Source organism: Palaemon carinicauda, chromosome 37 (assembly GCF_036898095.1).
Source record: "Palaemon carinicauda isolate YSFRI2023 chromosome 37, ASM3689809v2, whole genome shotgun sequence".
NCBI lineage: Eukaryota > Metazoa > Arthropoda > Malacostraca > Decapoda > Palaemonidae > Palaemon > Palaemon carinicauda.
The window spans coordinates 71,482,787-71,507,094 of NC_090761.1; the positions used below are offsets into that span (position 1 = coordinate 71,482,787).

General features: G+C 45.6%; 1 protein-coding gene across 4 annotated transcripts in view; it reads right to left on the reverse strand.

The window, feature by feature from the left end:
- The window catches only part of LOC137629784 (serine hydrolase-like protein), a 48,968-nt gene that overhangs the window by 19,094 nt on the left and 5,566 nt on the right, over window positions 1-24,308 (reverse strand). For 3 of the 4 annotated variants that reach the window (XR_011041607.1, XR_011041606.1, XM_068361420.1), the window contains exon 2: window positions 19,978-20,140. Coding sequence is in view for 1 of the 4 variants with exons in the window: in XM_068361419.1 (XP_068217520.1) it covers window positions 12,062-13,018 (957 nt within the window). In the remaining 3 variants the exon portion in view is untranslated. Of the gene's footprint in view, window positions 1-9,895; window positions 13,037-19,977; window positions 20,141-24,308 lie in introns of those variants that run through there. The other variant, XM_068361419.1, reaches the window with a different exon arrangement.

Here is a 24,308-nt window from a genome sequence, read left to right on the forward strand (position 1 = left end):
CTCTACTTCTACCATCCCCTTGAAATTTGAATGACTTATTCCATGGTGAATAATACCTTCATTTCAGACTACTGTAATCATTTCAACTAGGCACCTAGTCTCTCTCTCTAAATTACTAAAATATTATTCATTATGCAATGGTCTGTAACACATGAATATTCCATAGTTCATATATTTAACATTTTACATATCACAAGAAAACATGAAAAGGCCAACTGAATTACCAATAAACAGGCAAATTTTCATGCTACATACACTGGACCCTTGTGTGCTTAACATGACAAATTCGAAGATAATTTGCATTTTTCCTAACCATACAAACCTTAGCTATTTACAAAGGGGGGTTACCTTTTAGCGTAGCTGAAATGGCGAGCCATTTGAATTTAACGAGGGTGTATTACCCCCGCGCTAGTTAGCGGGGGGGTAGGGGAGTGGTAGCTAGCTACCCCTCCTCCCCCTCACACACAGGTGAATCCTCACTTTCACTTAGAGGTAGGACTTGTCTTGGGGGACAGGGCTGGCAGGCAAATATGTGTAAATAGCTAAGGTTTGTATGGTTAGGAAAAATACAAATTATCTTCGAATTTGTCATTTGTTCCGTAACCGAAATAAAAACCACGCTATTTACAAAGGGTGACTTACCCCTTAGGAAGGGTGGAAAGTCCCCAGCCATACTGGCTTTGGCTTTACCCGGGGACTCAGAATCCGAGTGAGTCGCACTCGAGAAAAGGAGTCCCTGCACCTCACAAGTTCCTTGCTCCGCAAGGAACCATGTGGCCTACGTAAGCTAGTGTGTGAAGGAAGAAGTGTGACCCGTCCTAGGCAGTTGACCTGGAGTTCCAGAAGGAACTCTGGGTTAGGACGTTCCCAATACCACCTCGTCAGGGTATGGGGGACGCGACAGTATTGACTCAATACTCGGAACACAAGGAAGCATGGTTTACCTGCAGAGGTTCGAGGTCAGCTATGCAGATACCAGGATGCTGCTTCCCCGTAGAGGGGATGATGAAGAAAGAAGAAAGGGCCAGACATACTTCTTTCGTTCATGCAGACTAAAACCTGATAACAATGCCCTCAACCTTCTGCTACCTGTCCAGAAAGGAGCCTGAGGTTAGACCAGCTGTTGTGTAGCCACCACAGAGCGATAGAAAACGTATCGAGACTCCTGTGGGTCACGCCCTGCAGGAAGCGGGCTGCGAAGGTCATTAGACGCTTCCAGACTCCAGCTTGTAGCACCTGCGTCACAGAGTAGTATTACTCGAAGGCGAGGGACGTTGCGATGTATCCAACATCGTGCTGTAGGGCGACGTGACGGGGGAGGGTCTGGAGACAGGTCGAGATGAATGTCCTTGAGTCCGGGCTGAAGAGGTATACTGGTGACTCTCCCCCCATGTGCTCCTTGTGCTCCCAAATCGGCTGCAACTGAGGACAAACTGCAGCTGTTCCCAGCGCCAACCTCTCGATTCCTTTACTGGCAAGAAAGAGAAGGTCTTGGGACATCAGATACAGAATGGAGACTCGAAATCTTGAATGAATCGGACCGAAGGGTCGGGACCCTCAGATTCTGAGTCTAGCCAACAACTCAGGAGCGAGCCTGAATGTTGCCTTCCCCTCTTCCTTAGAAAGGGGGGAGTAGTAAGAGACCAAGAAGATTGCTTACACACTGGCCGTGGCCAGAGTGAGCAGGAGACCCAAGGCGGAATACAATTCGAGGCCTGTCGTAAAGGGTCTTGAGAAGATCTCTTAAAGGACTAAAAGTCTGAGCCATGCTCCAAGTTGGAGGTCTTCCTCCGACTAGGGCAGGGACGATCGTAGCTTCGCATGAGCGAGGATAGATCCAGCGGGCAGGAAAAAGTTATTCCTTTAAGCCTGAAGGTCAGGGAAAGGCTGAGCGACAGGCTTCATTGCCGAGAGCGGAAAGGAATTTCCTCCCGCCGAAAGGCAAAAAGACCGTTATTGCTGGAGAAGAGGCCTCAAGGGAGGAGGTATATCTCCCACAGCACCAACCACCTTAGACTCTTCACTTTGCCTGGGAGACCCCTGTGGATGACTATCGCAGATGACGCGACCTCCGTACCGCGACTGTAGCGGGTTGTCTCTTCTTGAGGAGGAAGCGTAGTGTCTCCAGGCATGAAGCCGAAGCGACGCCCCAGTTCGGGAGAGATGTCGCAGTGTGGTTGCTTGAGTAGTCTGCGCCGTGGGAGAAGCTCTCCCGGGAGTTCCGTCAGGGGAAGCAGAGGGTCCAGAAACCGTTCTGCGCATAGTCCCAGTGGAGCTCTCCCATTGAAAGGTTGACAGACAATCTGGTCTTGTTGAGACCCATTGTCCACAGACAAAAAGGAGGGAAGACGCAGGCGTCGAAGTTGTCCCACCATCACCGGAATGCATCTTGCCAGAGTCTCGGGGTCTGAGACTGGGGGGAAGAAGGAAGAATAGCGGAAGCTTGAGGTTCCAAGCTGTCGCGATCAGGTCCCCCAGACCAGTACTTGCTGGTTACCCAAGGTCAAAGACCCCCAGGTACACTCTCTCTACGAGGCTCTGCTCGGATAGTCTGAGAGAACATTCCCCTGCCTGGAATGAGAGAGCCGATGGTGGTATTGAGAGAATCTCAATCATCCCGGTATCTCTACTGCAAGATGTGAAGGTGTGAAAATGCGTCCCCTTCTGGTTAGAATACGCCAGAATCATGAAGTCGACGCGCAACGAGGCGACTCGGCAGGAGCTGTAGGATCTGTAGAGGGGCCAGACTAAGGCCCCTAAGCCTGCCTGAATGATGGAGAGGTATCCTTCAGGTCTTGACCATAGGCCTGGACCGGAACATGCCCCCCCCCCCCCCCCTTTCCTTTGACGAGTCCGAGAACAGCATCAAGAATGTGGGGAAAGGACGAGAATATCCACTACCATCAAGAGGCTCCATAGGTCAACACCCATTGCAGGTCTAATAGTTCCGCTGGTCCCATAGGGGCCAGGAAGTCCGGTTAAACATTGCCTGAAGCCACCGGAACTTGGATCGCCCCACATGGACCTTATCCTGAGGCGACCGTTCGGACTATAGACGGGTCAATGAGGAAAGGAGAACTAGGAAACGTTTCAAGGTAGGGCTGAAAGCTTTGCTTGACTGAGAACAGGTACTGCGACTCTCCTCAGTCTTGCCACAGTCAACCGAAAGGAAGGCTCGGAGGATGTGGTAACAGAATCTGGCGTCCCCAGGTGGTCACCCATCCAAGTACCGACGTTGCTTAACCTCGCTGGACGGACGAGAAGCGGGGTTTCCAACGTGGTAAGGCCGTTGACTCAATATCATGGCCAGATACTCCAGATGTTGAGGCAGAGGAAGAGAAGGCTCCAAGCAAAATACCATGAGTCCACACTCGTGGTAAGCATCCGGAAGCTTGTCCCGGCGCTGAAGAAGGTCGAACCCGAGCCTACCGGAGTTGACCAGCCCTCCAAACAGCAGAGGAGGCGGAAGCCTGCACCTGAGCGGCCAAGAGGAAGGCAGGGAGAGTTCACTGGGGGAAAAAAACCTGCTATGCCACGGCGGGATAGCCACACTGCATCATAAGCAGGAATACTTGCAGTCTAGGCTGAATTCGACGAGCACCCTGGAAGATGGAAGGAATGGAAACTGAAAGTACCCGTCCTTCCGATCCAGGGTTTAAGGAGTCCTGTCGCCTCGTTACCAGTCTGATCGATTCTGCTGGTCTACTCTGGCCGAAGTTTGTTCGACAAACTTGATCAGGGCTGAGAGGTCGACTAAGGACATCCCCTCTCAGATCCTGTCTTACAAGAAAGGATCAACTGAGGAGGCCGGGGGTGAAGCCGTCGATGATCCTAAGGAAGACCTTCGCCTAAGGTATGGATCATTCTGCCCAACCGGGCAACTCTGCTGACGCTATGGCATAGAGGTTCAGAGACACTGAATTCGCTGACAGAGACGGCAGGCGCGATATCCTTGGCTGATCACAGAGATTGTGCGGGAATGGGCATCGGGAAGCTGTCATTCGGATGAGTAACCTTAAGCATCCTCCCAGAGAAAAACCTACAATCCTAGAGTTTGAGAACTCCTTTTAGGACTATGCCCCCCCGGGGGAGTCTCCCGTGCCATCTGTTCCTGACAGGAGGAAACTGCAATTGGACACCTTGTCCCAGTTGTCGAAGCTGATAACTTAGGCCGACGTGATTGAAAGAAAAGGGCGCTGGAGCCCTGCAGAGTCTGGAAGAAAGCGCCTTGGAGGAGTGAAAACGGAAGTCGATTTCCTCCGCACAGCCGCTGTCAAAGTCTCTGTCCTTGGGCACAAACAAACTCTTCTCAAGGATGGAAGGGTGTCTGAGGTCGTCGACCTCCACAGATGAGACACCCGAAGGAAGCCCTCAGTCAGCGCGTCCAGATGGTACAACATCGAGCTTGTCCGCAAGTTAGATACTTAACGACGAAAGGCCAAGGTGCCTGAGCTCGAGAGGAGGAAAGTACCCATGCTCTTCCTGTAGCTTCCTTGAACCAAACCTCGGGCCGTAACCGAGGAGGGAAAGAACCTGGTAAGCTCCCAGAGGAAGGGGTAAGGGGTCACCCCTTGTCCGATGGAGAAATCTCAAACGGAAAGCCCCCCCGCCAAAAATCCTTCCAGGGAATGACGGGGAAGGGCTAACCAGGTTCAGGAAAGAGGAGTGTTGCTCAGATCTCCCTTAAGTTTCTCCTATTCTTGCAAGTGCCATGCTCTGCGTTTACGGGGTGAGGCCGTGTTCTGGAAATACGCTCCAGAAGAACTCGCCAGGCTGGCCATGCTGCGAAAACCCCATTGGGAATCGTGGTCGCAATAGCCCTGGAGCTCGCGCGACGGTAATTCAAAGAATTTTCGCGTGCGCGAACGTGGAAGCGCCCATGCGCGGTAACGCAAACGAAGGTGAGCGAAGGAGCGCAGAAGGAGGGCGAGAGCTGGTGGTCGGCGAGCGATAACCCATAGACGAGCAATGGATACTGCAAGAAATAAGCAGACGTTTGTGCGAAGAGACACTGTAGGTTCGCGCGACGGAACACCATCCGTCCGCGTGATGGAAAACCGTTGGTTCGCGCGTGGGCGAACATTGGAGAGCATGGGCGCGGATGCGCATGAGCGTAGACGTGCAGGCACGTGGGCGTGTGGGCGCGCAGGCGAATGGTCGCGCGGGCGCGCAGGCGAGCGGTCGCGCAGGCGAGCGGTCGTGAGGGTGGGCAGCTGGATGAGCGCGAGTCCGAGGCGGCGAACGCAAGCGTTAGCGCGATGGCGAGGAAACGCGCTGCCGCGTGGGCGAGGAAGACCGCTGGCGATATGGATCAACAAGCGATCGGTGGTGAGCTGGTGAGCGCTAACGCGCAGGTTGGCGATGGCGCGTTGTGTTATGCCGACGCGATGGTCGAGCAGCATGCGTAGGTGAGTGATCGTGCGTTGGCGAGCAATATGCGAAGGTGAGCGATCGCGAGCAGCATGTGCAGGAGGGCGATCGCGCGATGGTGATCAGCATGCGCAGATGGGCGGTTGCGCGATGGCGAGCAGCCTCTGCAGGTGGGCGATCGCGCGATGGCTATCAGCATGCGCAGAGTACCGCGATGGCTATCAGCATGCGCAGGGTAGCGCGATGGTGATCAGCATCCGCAGTTGAGGGTCGCGCGATGGCGATCAGCATCCGCAGTTGAGGGTCGCGCGATGGCGATCAGCATCCGCAGTTGAGGGTCGCGCGATGACGATCAGCATCCTCAGTTGAGGGTCGCGCGATGGCGATCAGCATCCGCAGTTGAGGGTCGCGCGATGGCGATCAGCATCCGCAGTTGAGGGTCGCGCGATGGCGATCAGCATCCGCAGTTGAGGGTCGCGCGATGGCGATCAGCATCCGCAGTTGAGGGTCGCGCGATGGCGATCAGCATCCACAGTTGATGGTCGCGTGATGGCGATCAGCATGCGCAGGTGAGCTAGTAGCTGGCGAACCATGTTCCTTCAGAAGAGTTGGAGAACGTTGGCGTGCCAGCTGTAACACACGTGGGCGAACCGGAGATCGCCGAGAGACAGGTGATCGCTGGTGAGCTGATGATCGCTGGCGAGCTGATGATCGCTGGTGAGCTGATGATCGCTGGCGAGCTGATGATCGCTGGTGAGCTGATGATCGCTGACGAGCTGATGATCGTTGACGAGCAGAAGGCTACGCGTGGAGGCCTGCGTATAGAAGAAGAGTCCTTGACCCCGACCTGAACCGAAGTTCTAGATCGCGAGGGCGAACGTGGGCGCACAGGGCGCGTAACAGGAACCAACAGGAACAGCAGGGATGATCATCATGAAAGCGCTGACGAACAGAAGAGCGCTGATGAGCAGAAGAGCGCCTGTGCATTAACACTGAGCAGGAGCAGGAGAGAACACAGCAGAAGGGCGCGCAGGGAAACCCTGACACGCAAGGGAAGAACCCCCGTGGGAGGCAACCCTTTGCCCTGAAGGGATCGTTGTCCGCCGGGAGACTGATGTCTGTCGGAAGACCGCTGTCCGTCGGGAAGACCGTTGTCCGTCGGGAAGACCGTTGTCCGTCGGGAAGACCGTTGCCCGTCGGAAGACGAGATCAGACTGCTGTTCATTTGCACCAAGACGGAAGATCGAGAAAAAGGAGTTGTAGGCTGCAAACGGAGATTCAAAAAGGCGCCTCAAGCACCCTTATAGGGAGAAGAGAGGCCCTTACGACGAGGTGGACGGTGGGCCTTACGGCGAGGGAGGCCAACAGCAACAGGAACAGAAGAAACCTCCGAAGAGGAGTCTCTATGAGTGTACTCTCTCGCGAACGAAAGAGAAACACTTCGTAGAAGAGACTGGTCAGCAGTGACCTAAAAGGAGCAATCCTCCGAAGAGGAGCTCCTGCAGTTGCCCAGCCCCTTGAGCGAAACTGCAGGTGTGACCGCTCAGCACCAAGAGCATAGTCCCACAAAAAAAAGGCAAGAGGAGAACCCTCCATAAGGGGAAAAACTCAAGCCTGGACAGGAAAAACTTCCCTCGGAAGGAAAGTTACCTGCCCAAGGAGGCAAGCCTCCTGAGAGTTCTAAAAAGAACTGGAGAGCTGTCCGTCGTCACGGGAGTACTTTCAGTAGAAGGAGACACGCCCCTGACGAAAACACAAGGGGGGAGGCAGCAACAGCCAAATCCCCAGGACTCAACAAGACAGCTCACAACGTTGCCATATTACAGAAACGAACTAGATCGGTAACTGTAAAAAAATAAAAAAAAAAAACATTAGTACACATTCATTCCCCCGGGAAGGCTCCGAAGAGGAATCCCGAGGGAAAGGAAACAAGAATTACACAACAGGCACGTGCCCTCACAACCACTTACACTCACGGAAGGAGAGCTGTAACCAAAACAGAATTATAACAATTATAATTATGTAACTATATAATTATGCAATAAAAAAAAATGAATGTAATGATATCCGGTTTAGCCGGAGATTCGATGAAAAGGATCGTAATGACGATATTGTGATTATTCATGAAAAAGGGTTCATGCCCTGATTCTAATCATCTGATTGATCTCTGTTTGTAACGGAGAACTAGTGACAAAGGTCCGTCATCGTGAAAACGTGATCCTCAGCGGTACGATAACATTCTCTAATACTGAATGTTTGTGTTATCTCCAGTGAAGCCGGAGATTCGATGAAAAAGGGACCGTAATAATGAAACTGTGAAGTCTTCATCGGTATCACATTGTTAACTCCGGTTCTGGCCGTCTGCTTGATCTCTGTTTGTACCGGAGATCCGGTAGCAAAGGCCCGTCACCGTGATATCGTGACCATCCCCGATACGATAACATTAACCTCAATGAATGATTGTGTTATCTCCCGTGAAGCCGGCCGTAACGGTGTAATTATGATCAAACATGACAAAGGTTCGTGTGTAAAAGGCTTCAGCCGGAGTCCGAGTGCCGGATTTCACCGTTGCACTCCAAAAATCTGCTCCTGTACGTTAACTAGTTCTCACCCAATGAGTATCCATTATAGCGGAGCATAACTCAAGGCGGAGCTAAGCATAACTCCGGAGCTAAGGGTGTCGGTATAAAACGACCCCAATTAATGACTCATACACTAACGTACCTATTAATAGTGTTAGCTATATTAACAGTAACCACATCAATAAAAACGTTTATAATATTAAACGTACTATCATCAACTCTGATACTAAGAGGAGGCCTGAATAACTCGTGATCGTATAAAAACGGAGAACGGGAAATTCACCTCTCTTACTCGAGCTAACAAAGAAAACGAGAGAAGGGATAACTCATATCTGTAGAACAGGGAACGAGCAGTCTCTGTTTTCGCTCTCAAGGTTACATAATAAAAAACTAACATCACACAAAAAAAAAAACAAGAAAATCAATAAAATTGATTGCTTTTCTTAGTAATTGTAATAACCAAGAACGAAGAATAACGACAACGTAACAAATAAACAAGGATATAGTCTAAATCGAAGCCTCTGAGGCGAGTACAAACTAATACTAAATCGCTAAACTTTAATTCGCTATTCTTTAAATCGCTATTCTTCGTAGGTCCAAATTGGACTTGCAAGCAAATAAATACCATAGTAAAAACTAATAAAAATTAATGATAACACAAAAAGGCCATAAAACGTAAGTGATATAACCTAGATGACAGAGTACCAGATGGGCAAAAATAACTAGAATATTTACCGAAGCGAACATAACCCAAAATGGCTGCCGATACCTCGGCAGGACAATCGCTTACAAACTAAAAACCACCATATTGGAAACAGAACAAATGCCCGGTACTGTCAAAAGCTGCCAAAACAAACTATGGTACTTAACATTGGTAAGGGTGAAGTAGCAACGTCAGTCATGTTGAAATAACGAGAAACTCTTCGAAAAAACACTGTGCCCAAAAAACTGAACTTGTATGCAAGTTCCAAAACAGAAGGATGACCTGGTGAGCGCGAGTGGTAGGTGTCGGTAGGGTAACCCAACTGTATTCTCTAGGGCCTGTCACGGCCCTCCCCCTTTGATGAAGGGATTATCTAAATGGAAGACAGCCTGTGAATAGTGTTTTATAAATGCCCTTGTTAGATATACGACACCAACAAGGTGCTCGCGCGAGGGTTGTAACCTCTGCATTCCATGCTTTTAATTTTCTCTGGTATATTTGGAAGATTTATATCAGAAAAAGTACAAAGAAGGACTTTTTCGCCGGCCGCCACAGGTCGACCCAGAAATGTAACTATATAATTATGTAATAAAAAAAAATGAATGAACACTAAAGAAAGAACGAAAACCCCGAAAGGAATCGTTCTACAAAGCTGAAAAATCAACAAATACAATTAGATTCATAAACTAATTGAGACAAACGTACGGCGTAGCAACCCCCCCACACGGAAAGGAAGCTACAAGGGCGTAGTAACACGTAGTAAAAGGGTGAACGACCTCAGAGAGAGAGAGAGAGAGAGAGAGAGAGAAAAAGACATAAGTCAAACTCGATCGCCACCCATAGCGCCGTGGCGGCCAACTGCCGAGGACACCACGTGGATAAGTACACTACACACACAAATCTGAAAAGGAAACTTACTGATTTCTATACTCAAATATGTATACAAACATGAAAACATGTTTACATATATATTGAGTAAATGAAAAGTAAGCGATTAAGTAAAGACAAAACAAACAATGGCTGCCAAGAGAGGACCAAGACAGAGACGTCTGTCACAGTCCGAGCCAAAAGTGAAAGTGGGGATTCACCTGTGTGTGAGGGGGAGGAGGGGTAGCTAGCTACCACTCCCCTACCCCCCTGCTAACTAGCGCGGGGGTAATACACCCTCGTTAAATTCTAATGGCTCGCCATTTCAGCTACGCTAAAAGGTAACCCCCCTTTGTAAATAGCGTGGTTCGTATTTCGGTTACGGAACGAATATCTTTAAACATATATACAGTACTATGCATTTTTCGTTATTCAACAAATTAAGACCATCTAATATTTCATGTTTTCACATTTACAATATTTTGATAAAAAGGCCCTTGCTATATTGTTTCATAATACGCTAAGTATACGCTAAATAAATATAAAACTCTATATTATTTAAAGTCATGGAATGTGTAATAATCTACGTTCAGTGCAGCTAGTGTTAACAAGTCACGGAAACCCTAAAATAAAAGACCTACTCTTAGTAGAAATCCTAAACTACACTTGGAATATATGAGCACTTAATAAGTGAGATGGGTCTATAAACAAACACGGATATCCCTTTACTGCTAATGGACAAAGTAGTTTAACCCAAAAGTTCAAAGTGGTTCAGCTTCGATGTGATTAAAGTATAATAACTGAAGAAGTGTATTATTTCAAATTTCTATTGATTTTGTAGTTCCCAAGTTACTTTTTAATGTAATTAACTTCACAGTAGTAAATTAATACTCTGGCTTTGGTTTTTAACTCATAAAATCAAGGGAAGTTCAAAACCAATAGCTCTCGGGTTAATGAGATGATAGCTAATTATTTACAAAATTTCCTGTTCCACAATGCTGGGCCTCATATTGATTTTAATGTAATTTTAATGATTTACTAATACAACTAATGTAATTATTCAAGTTACAACACCTTTGACTTACAACTTTTTGCAGATACAGTGCAAATTCCATAAAAAAACGGTATAATTTTTCTAATATAGATTCCTTTTACCATTCAATATTTGTGTCTTCCAAGTGTTTTTTAATCCTAGTTATGTGTTTTGTTCCTAGAACAAACAAGTGCTTACATACAGTGTTTTATTTGGATATGTTCTGATTAACATCGAAATTTGAGTTACATTATAACACGTTATAAGACCGGACCTCTGTTGTAACCTGAGGACCTATTTATCAAAAACAGATTCAGCTTCCAATAAGGTTGAGGCCCAAAATAAAGGTAAATCTTCCCAAATATTGTTAGGGTACTGGAAATGCTAATTTTCCAGATACAGTAGTCTAATTTCATATTGCCCTATGGATGGTCAGTCTCTCACACATTTTAATGATATTTTATATAAGTTATTTAATGAAACTTCAGGTGTATGATACTGTATATGCAGTGTATTGACTTAAAAGCAATATAAAATTGACTTCTTCTTTTTCTACATCTTTTCCCACTTCTATGTGATGTCGATGTTTCGGGTCAACTTTTTCCATCTACCTCTGTCCCACACCTCATCACACTTAAAATTAATTGGTATCTTGGTTTAAAGCTGAAGAAATTAAACTAGTTTACAGAACCCTATTTTCCCCAATGTATTTTGCATTAGTATCATCTTTCAAATAACTAAACTTTATGATAATACGATAGTGTGCCTTTCAGGAAATTTATGAGCAGTATCAAACCTTAGGAACGACAAGTCTCACGACAAAGATGACATAATAGGCATATGAATTCTTCTTGGGTTATAGCACTACACACATACACCCAGATTGCCATGAGTTTTCCCTTTGGACAGGGACTCTTGGACCAATGGACATGGCCCCCAACTTATAGTACTGAAGAATGTTTTTGGATTCTGCTAGTAAGCCTATGATGAAATTCAAAGTCATAAAGAATATTAAATCTCAAGGATTACAAAATTTAGAACGTGTTTTCCAAGCAAAGAGAAATTAATGAGCACTGCACGGTATATAATAAGTGAAGCGACTTTGCGGTGGGGAGTGACAAATTTCCATATAACATCTGAAGTTCCTCTGTAGAATATGCTATTTCCCAAGTATGCCTCATCTAAATGGCATTTTGTCTTATTAGCTGATAAAGAAGTAGTGGCATTATGCCTAAAATAAATAACACTCCTGGTAGTGTAAGTCTACCAAACAAATAATATTGTTTGTTCCTAAGGATAAAGTTTTTGGGTTACTGTATTGCCAAAGCATTGTGTGCTAAGATACAGTAAATACATAAAATAAAAAATCCACGTAAATCATATTAGTAAATTTGCACTAAATCTAATAATCTAATACCCGAGGATTAATTTTTTTTTTTAAATTCTTAAGAAGCACAGGCACCAATGTTAACTGTCCATAGCAAAATAAAGTACGGACATTGGTCTCTACAGTCTGGCTCGAATTATCTGCTTTTTACCAACTACTTCTTCAAGAAAATTATTTACTGCTGGTGCAACATTTCTTGGCTCTGTTAAATGAGCATGATGGCACCCCTCAGCTACTTCAACATGGAACCACTGTGCATTTTTTCTATAAATTTCATGAATTTTTTTTGCATATTCCTTGTGATAATTATATGTGCCTCTTGTTGCTTGAATTAATAAGACAGGACACTTTATAGATGATATTATTTCTATCCACTTTTCTCCTCTAATAAAACCCAAAAATGTAGCTCTTGCTTTTCGGTCATGACTCCATATATATCCATTATCAACTTCCCTTGTTGATCTTGGAAGTAAAATTTGTGCTGCTTCTTTGTCAATGGTTGCATCATCGCTGTAACCAAAGACACGGGCTGCTATCAAGCGATCTATAGCTTCTTTTTCTGAATAAACCAGAGGAGGCTCTAGTGCAAGTTTCTCAGACTTTAAAAGATCTTCAGCATAGACCTGGAACTGCTCTACAAATCCCATTGATGACATAGGGAATACATAATCAAAGAGAATCAGAGAACTTACAAGTTCTGGGAAAAGTGCAGTGAAAACACAAGAAACGGCTCCTCCCATGCTGTGTCCCATTAGTACGAATTTCTTCCAGCCAAGTTTAAGCACTGCGGTTTTAATATTAAACGCATACACAAATGGGTTGTAATGAGCTCCAAGAGGGAGATGATCTGACCATCCATGACCAGGAAAATCTAATACCAAGACCTTAGTTTTAGAAGGCAACAATGGAACTAAACTATCAAATGTGTTACAATTATCTAACCACCCATGTAAGCCTACGATACGCAAGTCCTCATCACCATCGAGACCACCACCTACTACACACGTCTTGCCACGAAGAGTTCCCCAGCCTACATTCACTTCAACATCGCTCCAAAGCACTGCCTCCCTTGCCATTGCCAGAAGAGCATTACTCTGAAAAAAGTTTAGTCTACTAAGGCTACTTTCTTAAGCGTACTTATCCAATTCTAAATCGAGGTAAAGACAAATTATATCTGTTATTAAGGACTGCAATATAAATACGATATTAAATTAGAAAAAAAGGGCAATATCACAAGGAATACAGCCAGGTGTTTTATTGTCTTTGGCTAACAAAGAATGATATTAGATTACAGTACATTACATTTCAACACTGATGAAATAAAAAAACTGCCCAGAAGTTGGAATATGCTCTCAATAACCATGCAATTACTTAATCTATGATTCCAGTTTGACACTACCTAAAATCATGAAAACAAACTTCTTCATCAGAATAGTCTTAATACATTAAAGTATTTACTGTGTAGTTATAAAAATATGTACTGTGTACTTTCTGTAATGAAATTTAACAACTGTACTGTCCTACTTTCATCCCATAAATGCTACATAGTAAGCTACCATCCACCAAAAGGGCCAATTAAATATGCAAATTATGATCTTGCATATTATGTTCTTGTCATCAAATTAATGTACAAGTAAAATGAGAATTTTATTTGTAACATGGCTACATAAAGGTTTGCAATGGTGTATGAATTACTTCCTAATGAGAGAATAAACCCACTAAAAGAAAAATGTTATTTTTATTAGTAAAATAAATTTTTGAATATACTTACCCGATAATCATGTAGCTGTCAACTCCGTTGCCCGACAGAATTCTATGGAGGGATACGCCAGCTATCACAATACTAGAAGGGGGTGTACTTACCAGCGCCACCTGTGGCCAGGTACTCAAGTACTTCTTGTTGACACCTCCTCAATTATTCCTCGGTCCACTGGTTCTCTATGGGGAGGAAGGGAGGGTCGATTAAATCATGATTATCGGGTAAGTATATTCAAAAATTTATTTTACTAATAAAAATAACATTTTTCAATATTAAACTTACCCGATAATCATGTAGCTGATTCACACCCAGGGGGGTGGGTGAAAAACCAGTGTACAAGACTAAAGGATAGCTAAGTATCCCGTATTTCATATAATCAGTTATCCACAATAACAATGAAATAATAAGTACCTGGTAAGGAAGTCGACTTGAACCGTTACTCTGCCTTTAATAAGATCGTCTTCCTTACTGAGCGCAGCGTTCCTCTTGGGAGGCTGAATCAACTCAAAGGTGCTAAAGTATACAGGGCTGCAACCCATACTAAAGGACCTCATCACAACCTTTAACCTCGGCGCTTCTCAAGAAAGAATTGACCACCCGCCAAATCAACAAGGATGTGGAGGGCTTCTTAGCCGACCATACAACCCATAAAAAGTATTCAAGAGAAAGGTTAAAAGGTTATGGGATTATGGGAATGTAGTGGCTGAGCCCTCGCCTACTACTGCATTCGTTGCCACGAATGGTCCCAGGGTGTAGCAGTACTCGTAAAGAGACTGGACATCTTTGAGATAGAATGATGCGAACACTGACTTGTTTCTCCAATAGGTTGCATCCATAACACTCTGCAGAGAATGGTTCTGTTTGAAGGCCACTGAAGTAGCCACAGCTCCCACTTCATGTGTCCTTACCTTCAGCAAAGCAAGGTCTTCTTCCTTCAGATGAGAATGTGTTTCTCTAATCAGAAGCCTGAATAGTAAGAAACTGAGTTCTTAGAACTTGGAAAAGAAGGCTTCTTGATAGCACACTATAAGGCTTCTGATTGTCCTTGTAAAGGTTAAGACCTTTTTAGATAGTACCTAAGAGCTCTAACTGGGCAAAGTACTCTCTTCAGATCATTCCCCACCAAGTTGGACAGGCTTGGGATCTCGAACGACTTAGGCCAAGGACGTGAAGGAAGCTCGTTTAGCAAAAACCGAGCTGCAAGGAACATGTAGCCGTTTCAGATGTGAAAACAATGATCCTGCTGAAGGCGTGGATCTCACTTACTCTTTTAGCTGTTGTCAAGCACACGAGGAAAAGAGTTTTTAATGTGAGGTCCTAAAAAGAGGCTGATTGGAGAGGTTCAAATCTTGATGACATAAGGAACCTTAGGACCACGTCTAGATTCCAGCCTGGAGTGGACAACCGACGTTCCTTTGAGGTCTCAAAAGACCTAGGGAGGTCCTGTAGATCTTTGTTGGTGGAAAGATCCAAGCCTCTGTGGCGGAAAACCGCTGCCAACATACTTCTGTAACCCTTGATCGTAGGAGCTGAAAGGGATCTTACTTTCCTTAGATATAACAGGAAGTCAGCAATCTGGGTTACAGTGGTACTGGTTGAGGAAACTGCATTGGTCTTGTACCAGCTACGGAAGACTTCCCCTTGAGACTGATAGATTCTGAGAGTGGATGTTCTCCTTGCTTTGGCAATCGCTCTGGCTGCCTCCTTCGAAAAGCCCCTAGCTCTTGAGAGTCTTTCGAAAGTCTGAAGGCAGTCAGACGAAGAGCGTGGAGGATTGGGTGTACCTTCTTTACGTGAGGTAGACTTAGAAGGTTCACTCCTAGAGGAAGAGTCCTGGGAATGTCGACCAGCCATTGCAGTACCTCTAAGAACCATTCTCTCGCGGACCAGAGCGGAGCCAACCAACGTCAGCCGTGTCCCTTTGTGAGAGGAGAACTTCTGAAGTACCCTGTTGACAATCTTGAACGGCGGGAATGCATACAGGTCGAGATGGAACCAATCCAGCAGAAAAGCATCCACGTGAACTGCTGCTGGGTCTGGAATCGGAGAACAATACAACAGGAGTCTCTAGGTTATCGAGGTAGTGAACAGATCTATGGTTGGCTGACCCCACAGGGCCCAAAGTCTGTTGCAAACATTCTTGAGAAGGGTCCACTCTGTGGGGATGACCTGACCCTTCCGTCTGAGGTGATCTGCCATGACATTCATACCGCCCTGAATGAACCTCGTTACCAGTTAGCTTTCGATCTTTAGACCAGATGAGTAGGTCCCTTGCGATCTAGAACAACTTCCACGAAAGAGTCCCTCCCTGCTTGAAGATGTAAGCCAGGGCTGTGGTGTTGTCAGAGTCCACCTCCACCACTTTGTTAAGCTGGAGGGACTTGAAGTTTATCAAGGCCAGAATAACCACCAACAACTCCTTGCAATTGATGTGAAGTGTCCTTTGCTCCTGATTCCATGTTCCCGAGCATTCTTGTCCGTCCAAAGTCGCACCCCAGGAGGCCCAGTTCCTTGGTCAGATCCATAGTCCATTTGAAAATCTCCAGACAGCGACGACTTGTGGGAGCTCTTAAAAGCCAGTCGTCTGACGGAGCCGGACACAAGATCATGGTACTGCTGCACAGTCTGTGAACTGTCAATCATGGGCAAGCGAGGAAGTACAGTGACAACCCGAATCTGCCTAGACTGTCTGGGTCGTACAGACAACTCCTTATCGGGTTGCTGAGGTTGCCGCACTGCGTCACAACAAGTCACTTCTGTTGGTTGTTGAACGTCTTCCCCGTGACACATTGACTCCGTAAACAAAAAATCCTCTAACAAGGACTAAGCTTGGACTGCATGTCTTGCAACAAAGCTCAAGGTCTATGGGAGCAGGTGTGGTAACAGACGGGATTAGCGACTGAAGTGGAACCATTACCTTCCCTGGAAGCATGTTACGCTTAAATAAAAGTCCATAGGAGGCTATGCAGCTAAAGGCTCCCTCCAAATGACAGAGTCCTCAAGGGAATATCAGAAGGAGGGAGAAAAGAACTTTCTCATCTACAGGGACCATATCCTAGAAAAGCTAAGTTCTCTCAGTGAGGGTTCACTGGTGCAAAAGCAGCAGACTAGAAGGCAACGTTATGAAACTGCTTGACAGTCTAGTGAGTTGGCAACAACCAAAGATGTGTGACTGAGAAGCATGCGGTAAGGTATGCAGAGCATGTTGTATGCAGAGTATGCTGTATGCAGAGCATGCTGAATGTAGAGCATGTCGTATGCAGAGCATGCTGAATGCAGAGCATGCTGTATGCAGAGCATGTTGTATGCAGAGCATGCTGAATGCAGAGCATGCTGTATGCAGAGCATGTTGTATGCAGAGCATGCTGTATGCAGAGCATGCTGTATGTAGAGCATGTTGTATGCAGAGCATGCTGAATGCAGAGCATGCTGTATGCAGAGCATGTAGTATGCAGAGCATGCTGTAAGCAGAGCATGCTGTATGTAGAGCATGCTGTAAGGTAAGCAGAGCGTGTGCATGGCGTTTAACATTTCTCAGAAATTCCATGACCAGTGCTAGAGTGCTTTATGCATGCTTGCATGGGGTTTAAATATCAACATAATATTTACCTTACATTCATAACTCATGATTCATATTTTATGCCATATTCTGCGATATTGTTAAAAATATATTGCAAGGAATACAAATATATTTTTATAAGTAATACAAATAACCTCCATTATTATAAGGTTTGAAAATGGAGGTAAGGTATGCTGAACAGCAGAGTCAGAACGAGCTGGTACAACAATAGTTGTGGTTTCCTCTTCAAGACTCTGTTGAGGGAACACCTGAGGCTCAGTCTGCAAAGGCTGATCAAAGGAAGTAGCAGAAGGTAGGCGCATGGGTGGAGGAGGCTGACTCCTGGCATGAGTGGCTGAACCCAAGGGTTGCGCTTGCTGAGCGGTTGGCAGAAGCGGAGTAGCAAGTTCCTGTTCCTGTGGTGTGAGCGGAGCGCGATGAGGTAGAGGCTGCGCAGAACAAAGTAAATGTCTCGCAAGCTGAGGCTCCTGAGGCGCAAGGCTAAGGTGTAGTGGTGCTTGCCTTGTGGAGGGTTGAGCTCGCTGCAGCGAGAGCTGAGGAGACTGACTCAAGGACGGGAGAGGTTGTTGTACCTCAACCGAGTGTTGCATCACTGGTGGAGCAGCAAGTGGAGGCGGAGGAAGAGAGGTATAATCCTCCTGATCCCATTGTAAAGGTTGCCTTAAAGAAGGCGGAAGCTGAGCACCACTGGGAACAGCCAACTCAGAACGTGGCTCAACATCGTAGGCCTGGCAGGTGGTACTGCGATCAGGCGGAGCGAGCGCAGGCGGAGGGAGTGTAGGCGGAGGCGGAGGCGCAACACTCTCAGCCCGACACTCACGCATCAAGACCGAAAGTTGTGACTGCATGGACTGCAGTAGAGTCAACTTGGGGTCGGCAGACACTAAGGTCTGCTGAGGTAAAGCCTTAACAGCAGAGATCTGTTGCGGCAGAACCTTACTCCTCTTAGGCGGACTGCATTCAACTGATGACTGAGGAGAGTCAGAGCTAACCCAATGACTGCATCCGGGTTGTTGAACTCTAACTTCGTACGTCTGGCATAGGTCTGGACTTTATGTTTAAGAGGTCTTGAGACCTGAGACCAGCGTTTTCTCCCCTAAATTTCTTCTGCAGACGAGCAAAATAAGGGCTCAATCGTCTGCGGGTGGGAGTGACGGTCTCGGTAAGACACGCCCACAACCACCGAGGATACTTCTGTGCGCCGATCAAGGCCTGCTGAACCCTTTTGCCCTTCGACATTGCTTCTCCCCTGGGCTTGGGAGCTTGCAAGAGGTCCCGGACTGGGAGAACGACTGGCGCGCACAGAAGTACCCTCACGCACAACACTGACACACTTTGTGCTAATCACTTATCACTTTGATTTTCTGTTTGCACTTATTTCACTGAACTCGAAACTTTAAGTGGTTTGTACCTGAAACACGCAATTCTATCCTTTCTCAAAAGTTAGTAATTGCGAAAACCGAATTACAATGTAACAGAAAAATCTAATGAAAGATAAATAATTCAGTGGCTGGAAAGAGACTAAACACTAGATCACTCTAGAAACGTTTACTTTCTTCCCCTAAAGAGACTAGGGAGAAGAGCAAAAAACGATAACAACGTTACTCGTACGCCTGGCAGGCTTGAATGAAACGTTTATCTTCCTCTTTCTCCCTCCGTCTCTATCTCTCTCTCTCTCTCTCTCTCTCTTGACTTAGAACCTGAGAGAAGAGCCCAATCATATATATCGTTAAAACATATTATTGTTAAAGGAAAAAAACTGAAATATTTCCCAAAATGAAAAGTTCCTTTATTAGAATTAAAACCATTAAGTTAAGAAAGAATGAACAAAACGCTAGACACGGTTACTCTTACAGCAACGTGAAACCGTGAAAAGTCTTTCTCTATCGTAACGATAGAGTGCAAGTTGAACGTTCTGAACGTCAACAACTGCAGAGACAAAACAAACGTTAGTTCAACTTTGAAAACAGTACTAGCTATCAAAGAAATTCTTTCAAAGACATTAAAATAGCATAATATGTTAACAGGTAAAACCGAAATGACGGGCTCAATGTTAATTAACTTCGGTACCAAGAAAAGACCGCCTACTATTAGGAAGGTCGAATATAAACAAATATAAAAATTAATTTTAATAAGTTTATAATAAAAGGAAGTTAATCGAAGAGGCCTATAAGAGGCGGAGAGATATAAAATAAATCTATAACTTTTGTTAAGCAAAATTAAGAAAGAGAGTCTATACTCTCTTAGACACCAACACTTCCGTCTAAGGGAAGGGTCGGCCATTTAAAGGTGAAAGAGAGTTCATACTCTCTTCGTCACCATAATTAATCAAATTAATTCCAAAAGCTAACTAAGCTAATATAGAAGTTTCCAGTAAAGCGACAGCCGAAATCAAAGAGAAATACTTCACCAAAGTCGTGAAAATACTCCAAGAACATAAGCGTATCCCAGAACGTCTTGCCGGAAGCACGACAGAGGAATAATTGAGGAGGTGTCAACAAGAAGTACTTGAGTACCTGGCCACAGGTGGCGCTGGTAAGTACACCCCCTTCTAGTATTGTGATAGCTGGCGTATCCCTCCATAGAATTCTGTCGGGCAACGGAGTTGACAGCTACATGATTATCGGGTAAGTTTAATATTGAAAATTCCAATTTAGATCTAAAATACTCAACTGAAAAGCATGCAACTATCTTACCTGCAAAATCTACCGAAGAAAAAGTTTAAGGCTAATTAGCGCTTCAATTAGCAGGTGAGGAAGTTTTTACAGAACGGAAGAATGCTGTCCTGGCTGTAGATCCCCAATTACGTTTGCAGATGAAAAAGATTTATTGTAGCTGCAAACATAGTACACTCGCAACCTGTTAAATCAAGTTATACATTGCTTAATAATATTTCAAATCCTTATAAGGTGCAAAGAATCAAAGCATTCTTGTATTAATTAATTCTAAATCTATACATTTTGGTATCTCTTGAAAAATACTTTTGATAGATTTTTTCAAAAATATGTTATTTTTATTAGTAAAATAAATTTTTGAATATACTTACCCGATAATCATGTAGCTGTCAACTCCGTTGCCCGACAGAATTCTATGGAGGGATACGCCAGCTATCACAATACTAGAAGGGGGTGTACTTACCAGCGCCACCTGTGGCCAGGTACTCAAGTACTTCTTGTTGACACCTCCTCAATTATTCCTCGGTCCACTGGTTCTCTATAAAGGAAGGGAGGGTCGATTAAATCATGATTATCGGGTAAGTATATTCAAAAATTTATTTTACTAATAAAAATAACATTTTTCAATATTAAACTTACCCGATAATCATGTAGCTGATTCACACCCAGGGGGGTGGGTGAAAAACCAGTGTACAAGACTAAAGGATAGCTAAGTATCCCGTATTTCATATAATCAGTTATCCACAATAACAATGAAATAATAAGTACCTGGTAAGGAAGTCGACTTGAACCGTTACTCTGCCTTTAATAAGATCGTCTTCCTTACTGAGCGCAGCGTTCCTCTTGGGAGGCTGAATCAACTCAAAGGTGCTAAAGTATACAGGGCTGCAACCCATACTAAAGGACCTCATCACAACCTTTAACATCGGCGCTTCTCAAGAAAGAATTGACCACCCGCCAAATCAACAAGGATGTGGAAGGCTTCTTAGCCGACCGTACAACCCATAAAAAGTATTCAAGAGAAAGGTTAAAAGGTTATGGGATTATGGGAATGTAGTGGCTGAGCCCTCGCCTACTACTGCATTCGTTGCCACGAATGGTCCCAGGGTGTAGCAGTACTCGTAAAGAGACTGGACATCTTTGAGATAGAATGATGCGAACACTGACTTGCTTCTCCAATAGGTTGCATCCATAACACTCTGCAGAGAATGGTTCTGTTTGAAGGCCACTGAAGTAGCCACAGCTCCCACTTCATGTGTCCTTACCTTCAGCAAAGCAAGGTCTTCTTCCTTCAGATGAGAATGTGTTTCTCTAATCAGAAGCCTGAATAGTAAGAAACTGAGTTCTTAGAACTTGGAAAAGAAGGTTTCTTGATAGCACACTATAAGGCTTCTGATTGTCCTTGTAAAGGTTAAGACCTTTTTAGATAGTACCTAAGAGCTCTAACTGGGCAAAGTACTCTCTTCAGATCATTCCCCACCAAGTTGGACAGGCTTGGGATCTCGAACGACTTAGGCCAAGGACGTGAAGGAAGCTCGTTTAGCAAAAACCGAGCTGCAAGGAACATGTAGCCGTTTCAGATGTGAAAACAATGATCCTGCTGAAGGCGTGGATCTCACTTACTCTTTTAGCTGTTGTCAAGCACACGAGGAAAAGAGTTTTTAATGTGAGGTCCTAAAAAGAGGCTGATTGGAGAGGTTCAAATCTTGATGACATAAGGAACCTTAGGACCACGTCTAGATTCCAGCCTGGAGTGGGCAACCGACGTTCCTTTGAGGTCTCAAAAGACCTAGGGAGGTCCTGTAGATCTTTGTTGGTGGAAAGATCCAAGCCTCTGTGGCGGAAAACCGCTGCCAACATACTTCTGTAACCCTTGATCGTAGGAGCTGAAAGGGATCTTACTTTCCTTAGATATAACAGGAAGTCAGCAATCTGGGTTACAGTGGTACTGGTTGAGGAAACTGCATTGGTCTTGTACCAGCTACGGAAGACTTCCCCTTGAGACTGATAGATTCTGAGAGTGGATGTTCTCCTTGCTTTGGCAATCGCTCTGGCTGCCTCCTTCGAAAAGCCCCTAGCTCTTGAGAGTCTTTCGAAAGTCTGAAGGCAGTCAGACGAAGAGCGTGGAGGATTGGGTGTACCTTCTTTACGTGAGGTAGACTTAGAAGGTTCACTCCTAGAGGAAGAGTCCTGGGAATGTCGACCAGCCATTGCAGTACCTCTAAGAACCATTCTCTCGCGGACCAGAGCGGAGCCAACCAACGTCAGCCGTGTCCCTTTGTGAGAGGAGAACTTCTGAAGTACCCTGTTGACAATCTTGAACGGCGGGAATGCATACAGGTCGAGATGGAACCAATCCAGCAGAAAAGCATCCACGTGAACTGCTGCTGGGTCTGGAATCGGAGAACAATACAACAGGAGTCTCTAGGTTATCGAGGTAGTGAACAGATCTATGGTTGGCTGACCCCACAGGGCCCAAAGTCTGTTGCAAACATTCTTGAGAAGGGTCCACTCTGTGGGGATGACCTGACCCTTCCGTCTGAGGTGATCTGCCATGACATTCATACCGCCCTGAATGAACCTCGTTACCAGTTAGCTTTCGATCTTTAGACCAGATGAGTAGGTCCCTTGCGATCTAGAACAACTTCCACGAAAGAGTCCCTCCCTGCTTGAAGATGTAAGCCAGGGCTGTGGTGTTGTCAGAGTCCACCTCCACCACTTTGTTAAGCTGGAGGGACTTGAAGTTTATCAAGGCAAGAATAACCGCCAACAACTCCTTGCAATTGATGTGAAGTGTCCTTTGCTCCTGATTCCATGTTCCCGAGCATTCTTGTCCGTCCAAAGTCGCACCCCAGCCCGTGTCTGATGCGTCCGAGAGGAGACGGCGGTCGTGTTTCTGAACAGCCAAAGGTAGACTTCCTTGAGAAGAAAGCTGTTCTTACACCACGCGAGAGAAGACCTCCTCTCTTCGGAAACAGGAACTGAGACCGTCTCTAGCGTCATGTCCTTTATCCAGTGAGCAGCTAGATGATACTGAAGGGGGGGGGAGGTGGAGTCTCCCTAACACGATGAACAGGGCCAGCGATGAAAGTGTCCCTGTTAGACTCATCCACTACCTGACTGAGCATCGGTTCCTTCTCAGCATGCTCTGGATGCATTCTAGGGCTTGGAAGATCCTTGGGGCCGACGGAAAAGTCCGAAAAGCTCGACTCTGAAGATCCATACCCAAGGAGACAATGGTCTGGGATGGAACGAGCTGAGACTCCTCAAAATTGACCAGGAGGCCCAGTTCCTTGGTCAGATCCATAGTCCATTTGAAAATCTCCAGACAGCGACGACTTGTGGGAGCTCTTAAAAGCCAGTCGTCTGACGGAGCCGGACACAAGATCATGGTACTGCTGCACAGTCTGTGAACTGTCAATCATGGGCAAGCGAGGAAGTACAGTGACAACCCGAATCTGTCTAGACTGTCTTGGTCGTACAGACAACTCTTTATCGGGTTGCTGAGGTTGCCGCACTGCGTCACAACAAGTCACTTCTGTTGGTTGTTGAACGTCTTCCCCGTGACACATTGACTCCGTAAACAAAAAATCCTCTAACAAGGACTAAGCTTGGACTGCATGTCTTGCAACACAGCTCAAGGTCTATGGGAGCAGGTGTGGTAACAGACGGGATTAGCGACTGAAGTGGAACCATTACCTTCCCTGGAAGCATGTTACGCTTAAATAAAAGTCCATAGGAGGCTATGCAGCTAAAGGCTCCCTCCAAATGACAGAGTCCTCAAGGGAATATCAGAAGGAGGGAGAAAAGAACTTTCTCATCTACAGGGACCATATCCTAGAAAAGCTAAGTTCTCTCAGTGAGGGTTCACTGGTGCAAAAGCAGCAGACTAGAAGGCAACGTCATGAAACTGCTTGACAGTCTAGTGAGTTGGCAACAACCAAAGATGTGTGACTGAGAAGCATGCGGTAAGGTATGCAGAGCACGTTGTATGCAGAGTATGCTGTATGCAGAGCATGCTGAATGTAGAGCATGTTGTATGCAGAGCATACTGAATGCAGAGCATGCTGTATGCAGAGCATGTTGTATGCAGAGCATGCTGAATGCAGAGCATGCTGTATGCAGAGCATGTTGTATGCAGAGCATGCTGTATGCAGAGCATGCTGTATGTAGAGCATGTTGTATGCAGAGCATGCTGAATGCAGAGCATGCTGTATGCAGAGCATGTAGTATGCAGAGCATGCTGTAAGCAGAGCATGCTGTATGTAGAGCATGCTGTAAGGTAAGCAGAGCGTGTGCATGGCGTTTAACATTTCTCAGAAATTCCATGACCAGTGCTAGAGTGCTTTATG